This window comes from Drosophila busckii, chromosome 3R (genome assembly GCF_011750605.1).
Source record: "Drosophila busckii strain San Diego stock center, stock number 13000-0081.31 chromosome 3R, ASM1175060v1, whole genome shotgun sequence".
Classification (NCBI taxonomy): domain Eukaryota; kingdom Metazoa; phylum Arthropoda; class Insecta; order Diptera; family Drosophilidae; genus Drosophila; species Drosophila busckii.
Genome location: NC_046607.1, coordinates 7,938,332 through 7,958,405, shown reverse-complemented (window position 1 = coordinate 7,958,405; position 20,074 = coordinate 7,938,332). Strand labels below are relative to the sequence as shown.

The window sequence follows — 20,074 nt, the reverse complement described above, 5'->3', positions numbered from 1 at the left end:
CTGACTATTGAGAAAGGCAACAAAGCAGCAGCAGCAGCAGTCGAAACGCTTGCAGCTAAGGACGTCGTATGTGACAATTGAGCGACAAGGAGCAGCAGCCAAAGCAACCAAAAGAAATGATTGCTAAGATGCTGGAGCATTTAAATTGAAATTAACATCCTGTTGGTCTACGTCGGGGCTTTTGGCCTGCAGCAATCACTTTACAAAATTCTAGAAATATGTGTTCTAATTATGCCATCGAAAGCCAAAACTCAAAGGCAACTTTGGCGAGAAAGAGAAAAAAAACGACTAGAAATTGCAAAAAAGTAAAGAAACTTGAAACTTGTGTGCTGGGCCCAACAAGTGGCGCGCGGCGGCCAAAGCAAAAGTGTCAGGCAAACAGCCTGACTGTTGGCGCCTAAGACAAACACTCACACATGTGAGTGAACACACACACACAGACAGACAGACAAAGCGGCAGGCAGGCACACACGTAATTAAGAGGCCATTGTTGTTTCGCTGACAAAAGTGAAAGATGTCTTGATGGATAACGTGGCTGCGTTTGCGACAAGGACTCTGTTCCCTGTTGACACTTCAAAGTGCGTATATGTCTGTGAGTGTCTACCCAAGTATGTGTGTGTGTGTATAGCTTTTGATGTAACACACACACACAGATGCAGCAGCTTGACACATTATGCTTCAATCTAGCAATTATACTTACTTACCTCAGAGTCTTTGAAGGCGGCAATTAAAAGCCACAAACACATGCATCGCGACTCTGTCTCTGTGTGTGTGTGCCTCTGTGTGTGTGTGTGTGTGTGTGTCTGTTGCTAATGCCTGCATAAATATGTAATGTGTTTGCCTTGTTAGTGGCTGCTATCACTTTATTTTGCGGAAGGATTAAATTAATGCCAAACGTGTGTGTGTGTGTGTGTTTGTGTGTGTGTTGCTTTTTGTTATTTTAGGCTACACACACGGCTCTACAAATGTGTGCGGGCTGCTTAGACAAACAACGTGTGGCAACCGCTGCTTACACTAGTTAGCTAATAAAATTAGTTTTATTAACACGTACTACACTACAACAAGTGTCAACTGAGGCTAAACACACACACACACAGCAGCAGTTTGTCAATTCACACATGTGTGTGTGTGTGGCTTTAAGTGTTAATTGCAAGTAAAACTGTTGAATGTTTAATGAGTAAACCACAGACAGCAATAAGCTACTGTTAACCGAATTCAGCTTCAAAAATAGTTGGCACTGCTTAGAAAATTGAATGAATTTAAAGTACATAAATTTGTTGGGGTTGGTTTTCGATAAGGGGTGAATTTGAATGAAACCAAATGTTGCATTTGCGTACGGGGAACTCTCATAAATATTGAATTAGCTATCATTTTTCATATAAATAAATCTACTCCTCAATTAGCACAATATAAATATACAAATACAATCAATTAGAATAGCAACTATTTTTAAATTATTGCATATTTATGTTAATATTAAATTATAATACAAAAGTTATCAAACCAATTTTAATCATTATGTTGATATTAAATTATTAAATTCATACAAAAGATATCATACCAATTTTAATCTTACTTATTTTTAATGTAAGTAAAAATAAAAATTGTTATGAATTTAGCATTACCAATCAATTTTAAGATTAGAAACAAAGCAGGCCAACACGAAAATAATTTGTCCTTAAGTCTAGTAGACAACAGTTTAACAGTAAGAAGAGAAAACTGAAAATCAAATCCAACATATTGAAAATATGTTATATATAATAACAGCGCTCATTGGAAAACTGCTATTTCTGTTAATTTAATATTAATTATACAATTTACTTAATGTTTAGATTGTAAATAAAAAAGAGAGATAAAAAACAATAACCTGGAATTCAAATGTTACAAGTTACCAATTGATATTAGCACAAGCTCTGAATTGATATAATTTTGTTATTTAGACCTACTTATGTATATTATTTAACATTAATAGTACATATTTGAGATTAATTTTAATCAATAAAAGCTGTAAATCTAAATATTTCTGAAATTTTCCGAATCTTGCGTTGGTTTTATTATATTGAACAAATGAGCACTGCTCATTGAGCTTTTGGGGAGAATAAAAGATTATTCAGCCTATTGGATTGGGTAACAAGCTTAAGATAAACTATTTCGTATTAAAACAAACATTCCATCTCTTGATTTAACTCTTAAATCTCTCAAAGCAAAACATAAAGAGATTTTATTGTTTAAATTGCAGAAAGGCCAATGGCCGCTCAAACAATTTGCCAACTTTAAATGAATTCATTTAATTTAATGACTATTGTATTTTATTAATTAACAAAGCTGCAACTTGGCAGAGCTGTAAAACATTGAAATTCAATTCTTAAGCTTGGAGAATACATTTAACATTTTTTACTAATCTAAATTATATATTAGGCATTCTTAACGAATTATTTTAATGTTAATGCCTTTTTTAAATTAAAATTCAATTTCGATACTTAGTTGAAACTAAATTCATTCTTTGAATTTAGAAATCAAATTGAATACTATTTTTTACCTATTATCGAGTTACTAATGCTTTTAAAATTCAAACAAATCCAAATAGGCTACGCTTTGGCTTTCAAAATCGAAGCATATATAAGCAAGTCGAATTCCCTAGAGAATCAGTCACTTGCTACATTTTAAACTGTGCTCTGGATAAAAGCAAAACGAAAATAATATTTTGTGAACTTTGTGAAAAGTAAAGTTTTAATTTAATTTATTAAGTGTACAATTTGTATTCAGGTAAATATTAATTGAAGTCAATACAATTTACAAATATTTACTAATTGATTTGATTTGGCATTCAGTTCAGTACATTTCCTTGGTTTTCTTCTTCTACTTCACGTGCTTGACATGGCGCAGATAAATGGCAGGCGGAAACCTAATCCTTACTATTTTGGAACAGGAATTCTCCGAGAGGATTAGGTGCCATTTATCAGGCTTAAGCCACATTAGTGCAATCGGCATGGATGAGCAGATGGACTATGCCGCGTTGCCAACAAGTTAATGAATTTTTTCAGCCTGGAACTCGTACTCACTTGAATCGCCGCCATTCCTTAACATATTGCCACATCAGCGACGTCTTAGCTGGTCGCTTCATCGTCGCTGGCCTCTTCGGAATCATTCTCATCTACCAGATTTGCAGGCATGATGCTCCTCCAATAGCTCAGCATAGCAGTTCCCATTCAAGTTGAGCAGCTCAATGTTGGGTTTGGTGATTGATTTCATTAAAGCCCAAGTCGAACAAGTGGTGCTCCTCCTCGTATATCTCCTCCTCCAGCTCCTCCTTCTGTTCCTCCTTCTCCTCCTGCTGCTCCTGCTTCTGCTCCTCCTGCAGCATATATTTAACGGGAGAGCGCAGAAAAGCCGCTCATGCCATTGGACTGATGCCTCGCCAATTGCCTTTGCCGCATCCACACCCAGCGTATTATCGTTTAGATTCAGATAATGCTCCGTGGACTTACTTCCTTGGAATCGGAATCATCAGATGTAGAGCAGCTGGACTTGCAGTCTTTTCCTGTTTCGGTAATGATCAACTGATTGTTGTTCCTTATATACCAAATGGCGAAAATTTAAATATACATAAATTAAATTTGCATTTTATTCTTTATATTATATTATGTAGTTATAATATAACTGTTATATAGTTATAAAACAATTAATTTAAATTAAGAGGTAACGGAGCTTGGGCTATGGCAGCAGAGGCCTTCAGCTCAGTTTTTACAATATTTTTTATATACATATTTACAATATATTCAGTATATATATGAGGTGATATAGATTTTATTTTATTTTAAGAAATTTTAGTATATTTAATATATTTGATGGTGTCGGTGTTGAAAGCAGCTCTATTGGGTTGTTATTTTTCAATATATTGCTTCTTTAGTTTCTGAGAGAGCTACAGGTGGACAGCAGGTGTTCCAATGATAGATTGTCGTTGCAGAATGCGCAGGTTGTCGGTTGGGATTGGTCGAAGTTGTGCTTGTGTGTGTCCAAGTCTGAGCCGTATGAATTTTATTTGTTCTCCTCGTGAGATTAACAATTTTTTGAGTGGTTTAGTTGAGTTTGGCTTATTGTTTGATACCAAGTTGAGGTTTTGGTGATTTTGGTATTTTTTGTGAGTTATTTTATATATTTAAGTATGTCCTATGTGTTAAAGTTGTCAAGATTGTTTTGTTGCTGTTTTTGCTTGGCTGTTTGGGAGTTCGTTTCCAAGAAGTTTGAATTTGGTGCTGAATTTTTGTAGGAGGTTGCGGGCGTGTATATTTATATTGTTTTATTATATTTATTCTTTGTTTAATATGCTAAACTTAATGCACTTTATGTTGGGTATAATCAATAATTGTGCTGAAATCAGCGGTAAAAGTTCAGTCTAGATTAAAATCCGGGACAGCTAGAATATTTGATATTCTAATTTGTAGAAAATTAAGTCTGAATTAATTTATATATAATTATATTATAAACACTAATATGCTATACTAGTATATTATGCATTAATATTTATGCATTCAATGTTTATTATGCTCTGGCATAATTGTAATATATAATTCATTCTAAGTTACAATTAAATTAAATAAATAAATAAATTTTATGCTTTCAATTGCATAGAATTTAAAATCCAAGCAAGCTTAGCTTAAATTCTTAAATGTAATGAATGTTGCACACACTTTCAGCTTAATACAATTGCTCATTTGGCTAATTAAAACAGCATGAGCAAACAAAATCGCAAACATTTCAGCACATGTTGTGTATAGATAGAAAGAACAGAACAGAACAGAAGCAAGTAATTATGAATTATCGTGGGTTATAGCCTGGTTGCCTTCCTGGCTATGGCTGCTTCGTAAGCTCATAATTCATATATCGAACATCAGCGGCATTGGGAGCGGCAGCCGGCAAATCTTAAAGGCACGCCGGAAATCACGTACCGAGGCAAAAGTTGCCACGTTGCGTGTTGGATTTTAGCGTTATTGTCTTTTAAGCTAAGACAGCATGAGTATCAGGCTATGGCAGCTGCTTTTACCCCGCGACCCGTCGACCACAACAGCTAATTAACGTTAATTTATTAAATCAGTGTGTAAGTAAAGGCGCAAGCTGTGGGGCTGAGCACTGAGAAGGCGGCGAATGCCAGTGGCAGAGATAAAAGTTTCACACGACTCACTCGCACTCATTGGCACGGGGCGGGGGTTGGGGGCGGGTATGTGGCTTAAGCATTCAAGTTGGGGCTTTTCTTAGCTGGAAAAGCATGAAAACCACACGCAGCAATTATTAATTCAATTATTTTAGCGCAAACAGCACCTAAGACGTTCGTTCGCCTGCTCTCCAGCCAAAGGACATAAATGAGTTGCTCTTATTTCAAGCACACAGAAGCGTAACGAAGGAAAAAATATATAATAGAGCTGAAATAGAGTAGCGCAAATGGAATTAAGCAAAAGAAAGAAAAGTGCAAATAGAATGGCAAAAACTTAATTAAGCGCATGCACATACAAAGTAGCTGCCAAAGTAAGTAGCATAGTAAGCACCTGTCTGTGTGTGTGTGTGTGTGTGTGTCGGACATGCAAATTAATAACAGCATCCGTTTCCGTTCAAAAATGCGCCATGTCATTCGCTCGCTCTCTCGTTATTATAATGAGCGAGCCAGGGCCTCTAAATATTTTTAAAGCCCGCACATCCGCAACGACAAAACGTGTCCGTAACAACTTCCGGACACTGCGTGGCTGCCCCAAAGTTTCTACGTCCATCCAGTAGGTAAAATGTAAAAGTTTGTAGCTTAAAGTCACCTGCGCTGGTTCCCAAACTACCCAAAGCGCTTCGCACAAAAGTTCACAACTAAAAATTTATATATTTACTGTGGGGGCTGCTTTGTTTCAATTCACGGCGATTGCTGCTGCTGCAATGTGAGCTCATCAGGCATCAGGTATAATTTGGCCGGGGACCATTTCATTTTACGGCCAAAGTGGCGCATTTGCATAAAGTTTTATTTTCTTTGACCCGCACTTGGGGGATTTCTATTCGTTAGACCGTCGCCAATTTCCATTTCGGTGTGTGTCCTTTCAATTGTATTTCTGCTACTTTGTCGTTCTCTCGCTCAGCTCTGTCTACAAATTTGCCAGCCAAGTGATTTCTTTTTGTTGCTTGCAGCTGCAACGTTCATGCAAATTCAATATCCCAATAGCCAAGGAATACTTTTTACTTAAAGCGCTCGCTCCGCTCATAATGCTCAGCATGCAAATGCCGTTACAACTGTTTACATTTACACTCAGTCCGTCCGTCCGCCCGTCGCAAGTCTCACGTCATACGTCACGGCGTCTCCCATTCCCAGAAAGTCGGATTGGCAATCCTTAGACGCACACACGCCACGCCACGCCATAAAAGGTAATTTGAAAATCAAACACTCGCCAAAATGAAAATCTGCGTCAGCAGCAAAAACTTCGGGGGGATGCGAATCCTTTCAATTGCTGCAATTTACAGTATAAATAGGATCAAAATCGAATTTAAACGGCAAACAAATTTTTCGTGATTTTCATTTTGTTGACTGAACTTTTCACTTATGTTGCAAAATAAGCAGATTATGCGCAGCCAACAGCCAAGGATAATCCAACAAGGGTGTGTGCTTGTCTATTGAACACCTACAGCTGAAACGCAAACATATCCTAGAGCTCTATATAGGTATAAAGGCGTAGCCAGCATGTAATTTATGGATAAGTCAGTTGCTTTGACATGTTTAAATTACAATTTAAAACAATTCGTAGCTATAAATATGTTAAAAATTAAATTAACAATGTTTGAAATGGGCATGCACTATTTTTAATTTTATCATAACTTGATTAGCAACAAAACTTTTTGCATTTTTTAATTTTCCAGCATTTATTTTCTATCGATTGCTGACATATTTGACATATATTGTCATAAAAAATTAAAAATATTAAAGTAATCGAATTAAACAAAACATAAAAACACACGAGCTTTAATATTTTAAAGCTTAAAAAATTTTTAAATTCAACTTACTAAAGAGTGTTGACAAAATCCTTCAAAAAAGTGGATCGTTGTTTATGCCAATCGATAGCTATAAGTGAGTATAAAAACATATTAAAAATCAGGACGTTTTCGCGATACAGGGTGCCAAAGTTGAGAAATTTGCCGTAGAAAATCCGCCATCTTTATTAAAATATCGTGGTTTATTTATAGATAAAGCTATTCATACAAATGCCAGTCGACGGTATTAGTAAAAAATAATAATATTCTAAAAAATTAGATAATTTCTGATTGGATTTTTGAAATACAGGCTGAGAATTGTAAGAGAATTTGCTAAAGTTATGCTGAAAACTATAAATAAAATAGATAAAATAGAGTTCTAAAAAATTAGAATGAAAATAGATCACATTTCACAGATATAGGGTTTATTCAGCTGAAAGTCTAATAAGACATAAAACTTTTCAATCTATAGCCGTTTCTATATTTTATAATTATTCTCTTAATTGACTAATTTATTTATTATTTTACCAAAGCAAATAATTTGCATTATTGTAAATAGTTAACCATAGTCAACATAAGTCTTAAATAATTGAAATTAAAAAATCTAAATAATCGAACTTGCTATTTTTATTTTTGATTGTTATTAGTATTAAATCGCCGTTTTGATAAGATTTTGTATGTGTCCATATTTTAAAATTATTCTCTTAATTGTTGACAAGTTTATTCATTATTTTAATAAGTTTGTATACTATGGTTTTTTAAATAATTTGTGTAGTAGTCAATATAAATTTTAAATAAAGCAAATAGTCGAACATCTGATTTAATTTTTGATTATTTTTAGGCATTTGTAATAATTTTAGATTCTTTTTAAAAACGTAATCATTGAATAATTGACCAAAACCAATTTAATCACTAGTATACATTTTAATTAATGACTGATGACTATGATTTATAATCATTAGCTAACAAACAAAATGTACACTCATGCATTTTAACTGTGTAAATGATAAAAAGACAGTCAAATGCGATTTCAGCTTTGCCAAGCTTCCCATTCTCTACCTGAGCTACATCCAATGTCTTGGCATGGCGCTTGCTTTAATTAAATTTTCCAAATTTTTCTTGCACTTGACTAAGCACGCATAGAACTATCAAAGCTGCAAATAGTAGCAGGAGCCACTACCAAGACGCAAATCACACAGAAACTTTTTGCCGGATAACTTGTGTGTATAAAGCCAGAAAACTTGTGCGAACATAAACAAGATTAATTTCACATGTGTGCAATGGTTTCAAGGACCTTCCCTCTCTCTCTTACTCAGTTTAGTTATTACTTTGATTATGTTTATTTTAGTCACATGATCCTAATGTCGTTTTGCCATGTGCGCTTCATTTAATAAACTTGACGGCGTTAGAATTTTCGTGTGCGCGTGTGATTAGCCAAGTGAAAAAACAGAAGATTAGACGCGACTCCATTTAGGTGAGAGAGAGAGAGAATTATTTTGTTTGCTTGCGTACACAACATTTTTAATTCGCAGCAGGCAGATAAATCCTCAAAAGATTATCTATAAATGCCTGCGCCAAATTGCGGCAACTTGGCGTTAGTCCAATGCAGGCGGCTTAAGTGCTTTTAATTATGTCCCAATATCCCAAGTTTCCGAAATGCGCAAATCATCAGCAGAGCAATTGCTGCAACACGTTGCTGCCACACGCAGTTGCAACTAAGCAGCAGCAGGCTGGGCGGGCAATTAACGCACGACGCCAGACTGGAAACACTCGCTCTGTCTCGCTCGCACACACACCACTCGGCCAGCTCGGCAGCTCGCCGCTTAACGCTCTAAATAGCGCATAACAATTTATGAAATTTTAATTTCTTACACTTAATAACACGCCAAGTTATGGCCGAGACGCAAGCGCGCCAAAATCTTTCTGCTTTATTTCTCTCTAAGTGTAGCCAATGCAAAATATGTATAGAGACATCAACGTGAGTTGCCAGCGCAGGTGAAGCGCTGCATGCTGCATGTGGCACAAACGGGCCACAGTCTGCCTCTTGTGGGCCACTTGTGTGGCAACCAACAGACTGCGTTTTGCGTTTGGCATAATTAGAGACGCTGCTGCGTCCAAATGCTGACGACTGCTAAATTTGGCATCACTTTCTGAGGCGCTTTTATGATGTGTGAATTTATATACAGTAGACGCTCAATAAAACAGAAATAACAGTCAGTAGCAATCATGAGTAATGATAGCAAAAAAAAAATTCATTTATCGATTATATATGATTAATTGAAATTATTAATTGCACTAAATCGCAATAAATGAAAAAATTCGATTAATTTAAATGTAATACAATTGCTATTGATGAACAAATACGCAAATTACATAATATTAATATATATTTATTTGTTACATTATAGTGTTATATAGTTATTCTATTTATTTTTTCAATACTGAATTTATTAACAATATTTTGGACAGTCTTGAAGTTGTCATGAGCGTAGCTAGAATGTAATATAAGAGAAAGCTTTCAATTTATTTATTTAATGTCAACTATGCACAGTCAACTATAAAAGGAAAAGATTACAAAAAATATTTAAAGCTAAATTTAAAAGTATTTAAAATTAAAATTTTTGTTTTCTAATTTGATAAGCTTATAGATTGGGAGTGTTAAACAGACCAAACATTCGTTATAAGAATTGGGAAAACCCCAAAAACCCAATCGAGTCTGGGTTAGTGTTAATTAGTAATAGTTAAAAAAATTTAAAAAAATAATAATATTATTTTATTATATTTCAGCTCATACCAGTACCTGGCTACGCATATGTTAAGTTATTATAAAGCTCCCATTTTCTTGTTTGTTTGCTTGTATAATTTCTAAAGAAAGTTAAAAGCTGGACATAACTCAGACTTGAATGCCATTATCTTTATCTCATTTGACAAATATTTATTTATTTGAAGCGTTCAAAAAACTGAAAGATACTAATATAAGTCAATTATGCAGACTAGTAAAATGCTGATATATTTCTATATTAGCCCCGACACATTTTGAGATTATGGATTGCTTCGTTTGTTGCAAATTCACAATAAATTTAACTATTTAACTTTTGAAAACTGGCATATAATATTTATTATATCAAGCAAGTATTATTTATTAAAAAACAAAGTAAATTTTTACATAATTTTTTAGTCATGTAATTAAATTAATAAGCATTTATTTAACTATTCCGCATTATTTTATTGATAATTTAACGTGCAATATTATTTAGATTTTTATGATAAATGCTGCAGTATATATTCAATATATCAACTGTCATGCAAAAAGTTATTTTTCATTAGAAATTTTTCATTCACTATATATGTTTATATTACGTTAAGCAATCAATTTAAAGGTTATAAAACGTAGGGACCGGCAGTAGTAAAAAAACATAACAGCAACGATAAATAATAAATTTTTGATGAACGATGGAGATGTAATCACAATGGAAAAATAAATAATTAAATGAATTACTGGAGAGGTCGCGTTTTTTGCTTCCCTCTTGTTCATAGGTCTCCTTGATGGCGTCTCTTTGGCCTACGTCTAGTCATTGGATTTGCCAATGAAGCCGCTAGGTGGTTCGCTAGGAGTCGTTCCTTGTAGCGACTTGAGTGTCGATTAATTTGCTCCCTCACTGTGTGAAGATATGGATGTCGCTTGCCATTTCTTGATTCCACGCGTACCAAGTTGCATTTGTGATCGGGCGCAGCGCTCGGTTTTGCACCCTTTGCATTCTCATAATGTTAGAGTCAGACGCCGTACTCCATATTCGGATGCAGTAGGCTAATGAGGGGACAACTATTGAAGTATTGAGAATTCGGTATTGATTACAAATTTCCAACTGATATTTCATCTATGTTAGTTGGAAGGTATATTCCTAAATATTTACAAACTTCCCGCTATATTTGGGGCGTGCCATGCGCATTGCAAATGTTGAACGAAAGTGGCTCGAGTGGAAATTCATGGCGTGACTTATCGGTTATTGGTGTGAATATTGGCAAAAGGCGAAGAAATTGAGAAAGGATATTGTGCTTGAGGATTTTCAAAGATAAGTCACCATCAATTATTGGACGAAGTCCACACCTTCGCATGATAAACTTCAGCGTGTGCTGATGCTTTGATTTTGCCCAAAAGCGTGTTAAACATATCCAAACAGTTGCCAACTGGGCCAATGATCTTGTGGCCAAAAGTAGAAATGCTACAACAACAAACAGATTATGAACAATGCTGATCAGGTTAGCTCTGCGCACAGCTTGAACTTGATTATATAATCGAAAAGTTTGAGGGATATTTTATGATGCCAACGGCTTTTAGGCAATTGGTTAATAACTAAATACTTATCTATCTGTGATCTATGATCTCTGATTCTTTGCAACCAATAATTCAAAATCTGAGGTGACTGCTGCCCATTGAAGAATATTAAAATATGTGATCAAGCTCTTGGCACTCATCCATATATATTTGATCAATACATCAATTACATAATCATAATCATAGTCAATTGCTAATCTTCTTTCTCCAGCGATGGCTCCGATGATTCCGAGTACAAAGCTCTAGCGATATCCATCGCTTGCTGCTCCTGCTCCAGGCAGCTGTGGAACAGTGAACTGGTCTGCACGCTGTCGTCAGTTGATGTTGCTTGCTTGGCGCTGTCATAGCTGCTCAGCTCGCCAAGCAGCTGGTCCATGATGAGCTGCTGCTGAGCTTGGAATTCATTTTGCATGCGCTGCTGTTCGTCTGCCTGTTGGGCTACGAGTTGCTGGAAACGCTTGCGCTGCTGTTGCTCCATTTCTTCGAGGAGCTTGCGGCGCTTAAGCTCGGAACTGCTGCTGGACTCGGACTGCAACTCAATTGTAGTGGGCGTGGCAGCTTCTATGATGCTAGAGCTGTCGGCAGTGCTGCTGGGCGGCTCAGTTGCCGCTGGCGTAGGCGTGGGCGTGGACTTTAAGTTGCTGCTGCTGCCAGCAGATTTTCGAGGCAATGAGCTGCGCTTGAGCGTGGCACGCGGATCGTAGCTGAGCCGACGCTGAGTGCTGCTCATTTTGCTGGCGCTGTCGTTGGCATGACTGGAGGCGTGAGCTGCATAGCTGGGCGTGGCAGTGGCTCGCTTCACAGCTGCTGGTCTATAGTAGATCAACTTCTGTGGCGAGCTCGCAGCCGGCGCAGCTCGCTGCTGCTTGCTGGGCGTTGAGCTTGCGTGTGGCTGCAGCTGCTGCTCCATGGGCGGCGCTGATCTGCGTGCGGCGGCAGCGCAGGGCAAAAACAAGGCAAGACTGCTGCCGCCATTGGGTGAGCTGGGCGCAGCGCGCTCCATGCTGTGACAATTGTAAATGGGATAGGTATGAAAACGTTTCCACAGCGAGGAATGCAAACGCTCGCGTCGCTCCACCTGATACGGCTTATGATAAATATTCGCATGCATTGCGGGCTGTGTCAACGAACGTTGCAGTCGCTCGCGATGTCGCTCCATCTTAATTATATTTTGTTGCAACAAACGCGAGCTGTCGATCAGTGGCAAGATGCTGTTGTCTTCCTTGAGCTGTCGGCGCTGCTGCACTCGCTCAAGCTTTAAACGCTGCTTGGCCTTGCATGGCACTGGCTCCGGTTCCGGCTCTGGCTGCAGCAGCGGCAGTGGCTTTGCCTTCTCCAGCAGCAGCTCCAGTGAGCTGCTCTCCAGTGTGCCCGCCTCTGGTGCTGGCTTTACCAAGGCCAATTGCAGCTTGGGCTGCTGCTCGTATTGCAATTGTTGCAACTGTCTAGGCGGCGATCTCACTCGCTTGATTATTGCATTGCATTTGTTGTCGTAGATCAGCGTCTCTGATAGCTGCAGCTGCTGCTTAAAGCGTCCCAGCACAGTCAGCGACGTTGCTGGCGTCTCCAGCTCGAATTCAGTGCTAGTGCTGGCATCTACTCTGTCTCCAGTCTGTGCCACTTGTGGCAACTGCTGCTGCATATGCTTGTTTGTCTTCGATTGCTGCTTCGGTCTGCGTGGCAGCTGCTGCTCTACGGCCATGGCCGCCAAGCGATATTGTTGCATCTCCAGGCGACGCTCTGGTGACAACTATAATAAAATTACAAATTGTTATTTATTGATTTTGAATGAAATCAGTGTAGTGAACTCAACTCTTCAACTTATGCGCTTCAACTAATGTCTCTACTTTTAACCTAATGCTATCGATACTTAACATTTGGATTAGCGCTTAGCTTTAAGCACTGCAATTTTAAAAAAAAATATTTAAAATCGATTTTGTTAATATATATTTATTACTAGGATGTTTAATCTATTCTAAGTTGATTAACCGGCATTTCCGCTAATATAAAAGGCAAATATATATATATATATAAATATACAATGGAGAGCTCCAATTTCGAAACATATCAAATTAGTTTTTAAAGATGCAGAAAACTTTAATTAAGAAATATAAGTTTAGCTATAGTTAAATTTCCTCATACACACTTAGAGTTATTTTTATTTAAAAATCCAAAAAGGTCTTGATCTGAGAGCTAAAGAAGCTTAAAAGCCTTAGGCCTAATGGAGTGACCAATTGGTCTTAAGGACTTTAACTGCTGAAATTTAGTTTCTTGCTTAATTCATTATTAAGAAGAATTATATTTATTTATTTATTTTAATTGTAGCCTAGAATTTAATTCTATGTACATTTAGGTAGCGGCAGAGCAACGAAAGCCGTCAGTGAAGGAGGAATTATAAATGTGATAGCGTAAGTAGTTTTAGGTCTGTTCAATTAGGTTTGTATAGATGAATGCTGATGCTTATATACCTATATTATAAATTATTATATGTATATTTAATTGGTACCTTACTCAGTGTCTTTTTATAAAAATTTAAGAGTTTAACTATTTTTATATTTGAACAACGTTTTATAAAGAATCAATTCAGCTTTCTATATTATACATGGACCAATTGACCAATTGACACTTCAAGTGCCCCATGGAGCATACCGCTGATATATGAAAAAATTACAAGCTTATAACTTCTCAAACAATGCATTGATTTCAATAAAATGAATCTTTAATTGATAAGTCGAAGTTTGGTCATGAGCTGCTTGCCTCGCAACTATAGCTAATCATTATTGAAGGAAACTTAAACTGTCTGTACCGTCTATTGATCAATCTCTAACTTACCAATGGCGGCAGTATGGGTTTGCCTTGAATGCTAAACACCGATTCGTAGTCGCTCAGGTTGAGCATTTGTTGTGTCAATTGCATATTCGCCTCGGCGGCTACTTTTAATATATAATCCAACATAGTTAGTTAAGTAAAACAATAAACTTGGACCCGGAATGTGTGTGTACGTTGAGCTTTAAGAATTTTACAAATAATAAGGCAGTAGTTTTATTTTTTTTTTGAGTTTACCTTGCTATAAACGACTTTATAGCCAAGTGACGTTTATTTGGCAAAGCTTGCTTTGGTATGCTGAGCACATGCGACGACGACTCGAGTCTGACAAATGTCGCAAGGTGCTGTCCACTCAAGCGTGCCACACTCGCCACATGCCACACACACACAAATAAAGTCCACTCCATTACCGGCAAGCCTGCGTGTGTGTGTGTCCTTTGAGACCAAAACGCCAACTCGTGTGCACTTCCGTTTGCTGCTTGCCCCATGTTGCGGGTTGTTTCCTTTCTTACTTGTGTAGGTGTGATTTGGTTTTTAAATTTTGCAGTCTTCAAGTAAATGGCAACGCAAACAAACACACTGACGGCCAATTTGTCGCATTGTACACTTTTCTTTTTTTTTCTCTTTTTTTTTTTGGGCAATGAAGTCACGTAGCTTTTCACTTGCATATTTGTCCAATGACATGCGACAATTTTCCACTAAATTTGGCATGTCAAACATATTTGCCGGCAAGTCGAGACGACAGGCGACATAACGAATTCAAATTAATACATTAACAACTTGAGACGCAGTCGCTTGGAGCAGATTTGGGCGCCCAAGTCTCAGGTATTGTTCAGCTAAAGTTTTGCGCCTTGGCAATTTGCTTCAAGTGCCAATTCGGGAGCGTGCCAAGTGCCACGATAACAGTTACATGGCCATGTTAACGCTTAACGACTAGCGCACGTTAACGGTAACGTAGTCAGGTGGGTGGTATGGGCTGGTGGGCTGGTGGGGTGACTGTGGTACAAAAGGTATTTATCTCATTGTCTACATTAAGTGTTGTCTTCAAATTAGGTGAGTGCGCCACAGATAAGCAATGAAGAAGAGTAAAGTGTGGTTTGTGTTATGGGGGGGGAAGTAGGGGGAAGCTCAATCAGCGTACGTGTCAGTGCGACTGAAGCCAACGAGCTACTTTACCTTATGCTTAGTTGTCTTTAATAATGAAGTCTGCTAATTTTCAAGTCTTTGTCTTTATACATTGTGGTATAGCAGAAATGTATTTTTTAATTAAACAGAAGCTACACTATGCTACAAGTTTGTACTCAAATTAATATTAGTGCTTTAAAGAGCTTTGTTGTTCAATTAAATTACTCAAGCACATACAAAATAAAATTTAAATACAAACATTTTCATCAAATTATCATTTAGAGAACAAATTCTATTCTATTCAATTCTTCTATTCTCTTGAAATTTAGTTAGATATGCGATATTTCAACTTGCATTAAGCGTTAGCGATAAGTGCTTCTGCAAAATAATTTTTATAAGTTATATAATAATAAAGCGAATGATTAGAAAAATGAAATATAACAGATACAATAATGTGAATTTATTAAGCCAAATTGTAGCTTCGAACTTTAAATGCACTTAGCTGATCTTGATGCTTTAGCTTAGCAACTTATTTAATTTAACCAATTAAAAATGGCGTTTAGAACAATAATAATAATTTTTTAAAAATTTATAAGAAGTTAATCAGCATCTTTATTTTATTTGATTTGAAATCAATTCACTCAAGATTTGGTCTCTTATTCTCTAAACTATTTTTAAAATATTTATATCTATATAACCATTATAAATATATTCTGCTTTATTTGTGGTATGCATTGCATTTCTTAATGAAGTAGATAAATATACTTCCTCCTCTTTAAACAATTAATATGCTGTGACTGTAATACTTTTACCAATAATAGTTCACTATTTTAATAAAATTATAATAGTAAAAGCTAAACGTTAGCGCTTGATAAATTCTAATCGTATGCAGTAAACAATTATATTTATAATATTTTTGCGGCTCTGGCGTCAACGACATTAAATTAGGCGCATAGCCTATTAAGTAATTTGCTTAATGAAAACAAATAATTAAATTATGGCTTCTGTTTTTTTTTTTTTTATTTTGAATTGGTTTGTCAACATTTTTTTTATTTTATTGCAAACTGCTACAAATCAAGGCTATAATTTAAAGTAATGAAAAATGCACAAGAAAGTCTTATCAGCAGTAATTTTTCGTAGAGTGAGAGTTGCAGTAGTCACCTCAACGCTGAGCGAAGTTTGTGTGGGAGTCAAAGTGCCTAAGCTATGTCGCTCAATCTTTGCTCAGTTGCTGAGGCTCGCAAATTCGCTCTCTTGCGCTTTTAGTGGGCGGCAATTAAAACTAAGCTCATGCACTCAAGCAAGGCTCTCTGCATCTTAAACAAAGCGCCTGGACATTGTTGTGAGCGTATTTGAGCGAGCGATTTGAAGACAAAAGCAAAATGCAGGGATCGCCTTTAGTTTTGTGTGGACGATCAACGAGGCTGGACGTGTTTTTTTTTGCTTCACACCAAGTGTCAATTAATAATTATAGTATCAATACTGAACCTTTTTAGTCTACCATTCTTCTGGATGGAGATGTTTAGTTCATTAAATGACTAAAGTAACAACAAGTGCCTTTAAAGAGTTTGAAAAAATTATTAAAATAAGCAACAAATAGTTTACAAAATATTCAGACATCGCTTCTCGACTTTTAATATTTATTCTGCTAAGCAACTTAAATAAAACTTACAAGCTTAAGCTAATTTCCAATGCAATGTGGTTTTAGTCTAAGTAATGCTGTATAATTGGCTAATAAAAACAATTGTCTAATTTTCAATAATGTTGTTGGAAAATGCGCAATCAAATCCAGTTAATGTTAAAAAGTTCACAAGGTTTGCAGGAATCAAATCCAGTTAATTCAGCCCAATTCTAAATTTCTAGACATCAGCATACAGTTCAATCCATTTTTAGCTCGGTCAGGTTGATGTTTCTTTGTATATTTTATTGTATTTCTTGTTTTCGTTGCACTGCTTATTATCATTTTAATTCAGGGGTTTTGGGTTCGCAGCAAGAAAAAGGAAATAGTCAAGCTAAAGTGACCATCTATACCAAAAATACCAAACAGGTATTAAGTAAATAGGAATCTATTATATAAGCGCTAATATCGATATCGATATTATATCGATATTATTACTAAAAGTGTGATATTTGACAGATGTCGCTTTAGTCTTCTTATCATGTCTGCTCCGCTTCAAGTTCCTAGCTTCAACTTATTGATTCTACTTTTAAATTTACTTCTACCTAAAGCTACTATCAATATAATTGATACTTCAACTTGTTCGATTGCTTGCCACGATATTAAAATTAGCAGCACTGTCTATTTTATTCACTTAGCTTAATCCCGCTTTGCAAATTCCATAAGCTCAGGTACATACAATTTTATGTTTTGTATTTGAATGTTGCGCTTTTGTTGTATTGCACTTTGACACTGTCCGGCTAGACGGGCTCGGTTACAGTTCATAAATTTTGCGAATTATGAGCCGTGACTGGCAGGGCACGGAAGCAACCACAAGCGGCTGTGTCACGTAGACGGTTAAATGGCCGGCAGGCGCGCTCTGTTGGCCAACAGGTAATAACGGTTGCACGATTGCTTAGCCTGACAGCTTTGTCGCCTTTTTTTTTTAAATTTCTGACATTATTACAGCTGCAGGGCTGAAGCAGCACAACAAGTTGCCGGCAATATTTACTCAAAGCTCGACGTTGTCGCTTTTATTTCCTTTTTGGGCTATGACAGACATAAATTCATGCAGCAACATTTGTTTTTATAGCCCGAGCGATGGCGCGCAATCGATGAGCAGTAAAGCTGCGCATTGTTATTGATTTTGTCAGCAGTCAAGAGAGTGCAGAAGTTCAAGTGAATTTGATTCAAGTTCAGTTGGTGGCAATCGCTTTAATTGAGTTGCGGCTGCTGCTCTTCGGCTGCTCATGCATATGCAAGACTCAATTAAAAGTGCGCCAAAGAAAAACTGTAGACAAACAAACACAAGACACAGCGCTCAGCCCTTTTGCTTTGCCCCTGGAACTTGGCAAAGAGAAGTCTGCAAGTGACTCGGCAGTGTCTGCGCCGTTTTGTTGACATTTCGCGGAAAAAAAAAATTAAATTAAAATGCAAATTAGGCAGTGCGACGACAGCGCTGAAGGTAGCAGTGAATTGCAGCAGCGACAACAAACAAACAGTGACAAATTGCTGTAGGCAAACAGAGAATGTTGCGCATACGCCCGTTGGGACGTATCTCTTGACTGTCACCTACGCCGCGCCGCAAGATTTACCTATTTTAAACTTGTATATATATATATGCACCCAAAGGACTTTTCTTTTGGCAGTACCTAAGCTCAAGATGAATGTTTTTATTTTGGCGCCTTGGCCTTTCGCCTGGCGCTGCTGCTTGCGGTAAATTATGCAAAGTAGTTACGTAATGCGCTTGTTACAATAATTTAATCTTGTAATCTGTTGCTGTTGCTGCTGCCGCCAAGTGCCATAAATAATTCAGTTGCCACAATGCGTTGCACTTTCAACATGAAAAAAATATGTATAAAAATCAAATATTGTAGCAGCTGTTTGCAGTCAGCGAAGCAAGCGACTTCAAGAAGTCTATCTTGAGTATTTTTGCATTTTTAATTTCAAGGTAAACAAGCCGCAAACAAAACTCAAAACTCAAAACAGAATTTTAATGAGCTTGAGGTAACTTCGGCAGCTTCTTCCATTTGCGTAAAGCGAGCACGTTAATTCAATTGCTGAGCTCAAAGAAAAATAAAGCCAAAAGTTCTTAATGCCAAGCTGAAGATAAGACCAAGACCAACCCTTTGGCTTGCTCAGCTTTTATTTGTGGTTGATAATTAGCTATACCCAGCTTTAAATTTCTACTTATGTCACATAAATCAGCTGAAGCGAAATCCGCAGACAACATAAAAATTCAATAACATTTTTTGGGGCTAAGGTGCTGCTGCACACAGTCTGTGTGGCAGCTGTGGCAGCAACTGCGCCGCTTAGCAATAACAAACAACAAACGGAAGCAATACACGTTGACACGTCGAACGGATACAAATATGTCGCTGTTAGTTCCGCACCAAGACAAAACCACGGCGTAATGTAACGGAAACTCTATTGAATTGCGATAAAAATCGCGTTTGCCATCGAAAAATAAAAAAAAACCAATGTCGCACGTCCTTGTTGTCCTTGTCTGCAATACACACACACACACACACACGCACACAGTGTGCGCTTAGCCTATTTTAAAGCATACTTTGTGGCTTGTCAACAGGCAAGCAAAATTTATTGAAATTGAGCGCCAAGTGTAAAAAAAAAAGGATAAACAGTTCTTTGCCAAAGGAGCAAAGTACAAGCGTGTGCTGTACATTAGATTTTTATATATTTGCAATAGGATATAGTAGAAATTGAAATGAAAATATATTTATATTGGAAATAGTAGCATAAGCATTTAATAAATATTATTTAATTATATAAAAATACAAGTAAATGTGGCAGATTTTTAAAGCAAACAATTCATAAACATAATTTAATTATTAAAAATTATTTAAATATTTAATTAAGCAATGTATCACTCAAAAGTAATTTATTGCAAACTTTCAAAAGAATAATATTAACAGTTGCTCATATTTTAATAAAAGGTTAACCATTGTTAAACTTTAAAGTTATTGTTATTGCTGATAATTTTTGATTTTATTGTTCAAAGGTGTTAAGTACAGTATTTTAATGGCATTCGATTTAGAATAAATACATAAGAGAAAATTATTATAAGAGCCTAATAAGCTTTAAATTTAGAATATTTGGATACTATATCTGCTTGA

The 20,074-nt window shown here is 36.6% G+C and overlaps 1 protein-coding gene across 1 annotated transcript; it reads right to left on the bottom strand.

Moving 5' to 3' along the window:
- Positions 1 to 11,450: 11,450 nt before the first annotated feature.
- LOC108602037 lies at positions 11,451 to 14,410 on the bottom strand. The gene is made up of 2 exons (XM_017990045.1): positions 14,165 to 14,410; positions 11,451 to 13,082 (listed from the first exon to the last, which is right to left on the bottom strand). Exons 1-2 carry the CDS (start codon positions 14,285 to 14,287, stop codon positions 11,526 to 11,528), a joined length of 1,680 nt encoding a protein of 559 aa, XP_017845534.1. The 5' UTR covers positions 14,288 to 14,410; the 3' UTR covers positions 11,451 to 11,525.
- Positions 14,411 to 20,074: the final 5,664 nt, after the last annotated feature.

Coding starts and splice junctions, on each gene's coding strand:
- LOC108602037 (XM_017990045.1), bottom strand. CDS start 14,287: ATGTTGGATTATATATTAAAAGTAGCCGCCGAGGCGAATATGCAATTG. Junction 13,083..14,164: donor AACCCATACTGCCGCCATTG/GTAAGTTAGAGA, acceptor ATTTTATTATAG/TTGTCACCAGAGCGTCGCCT.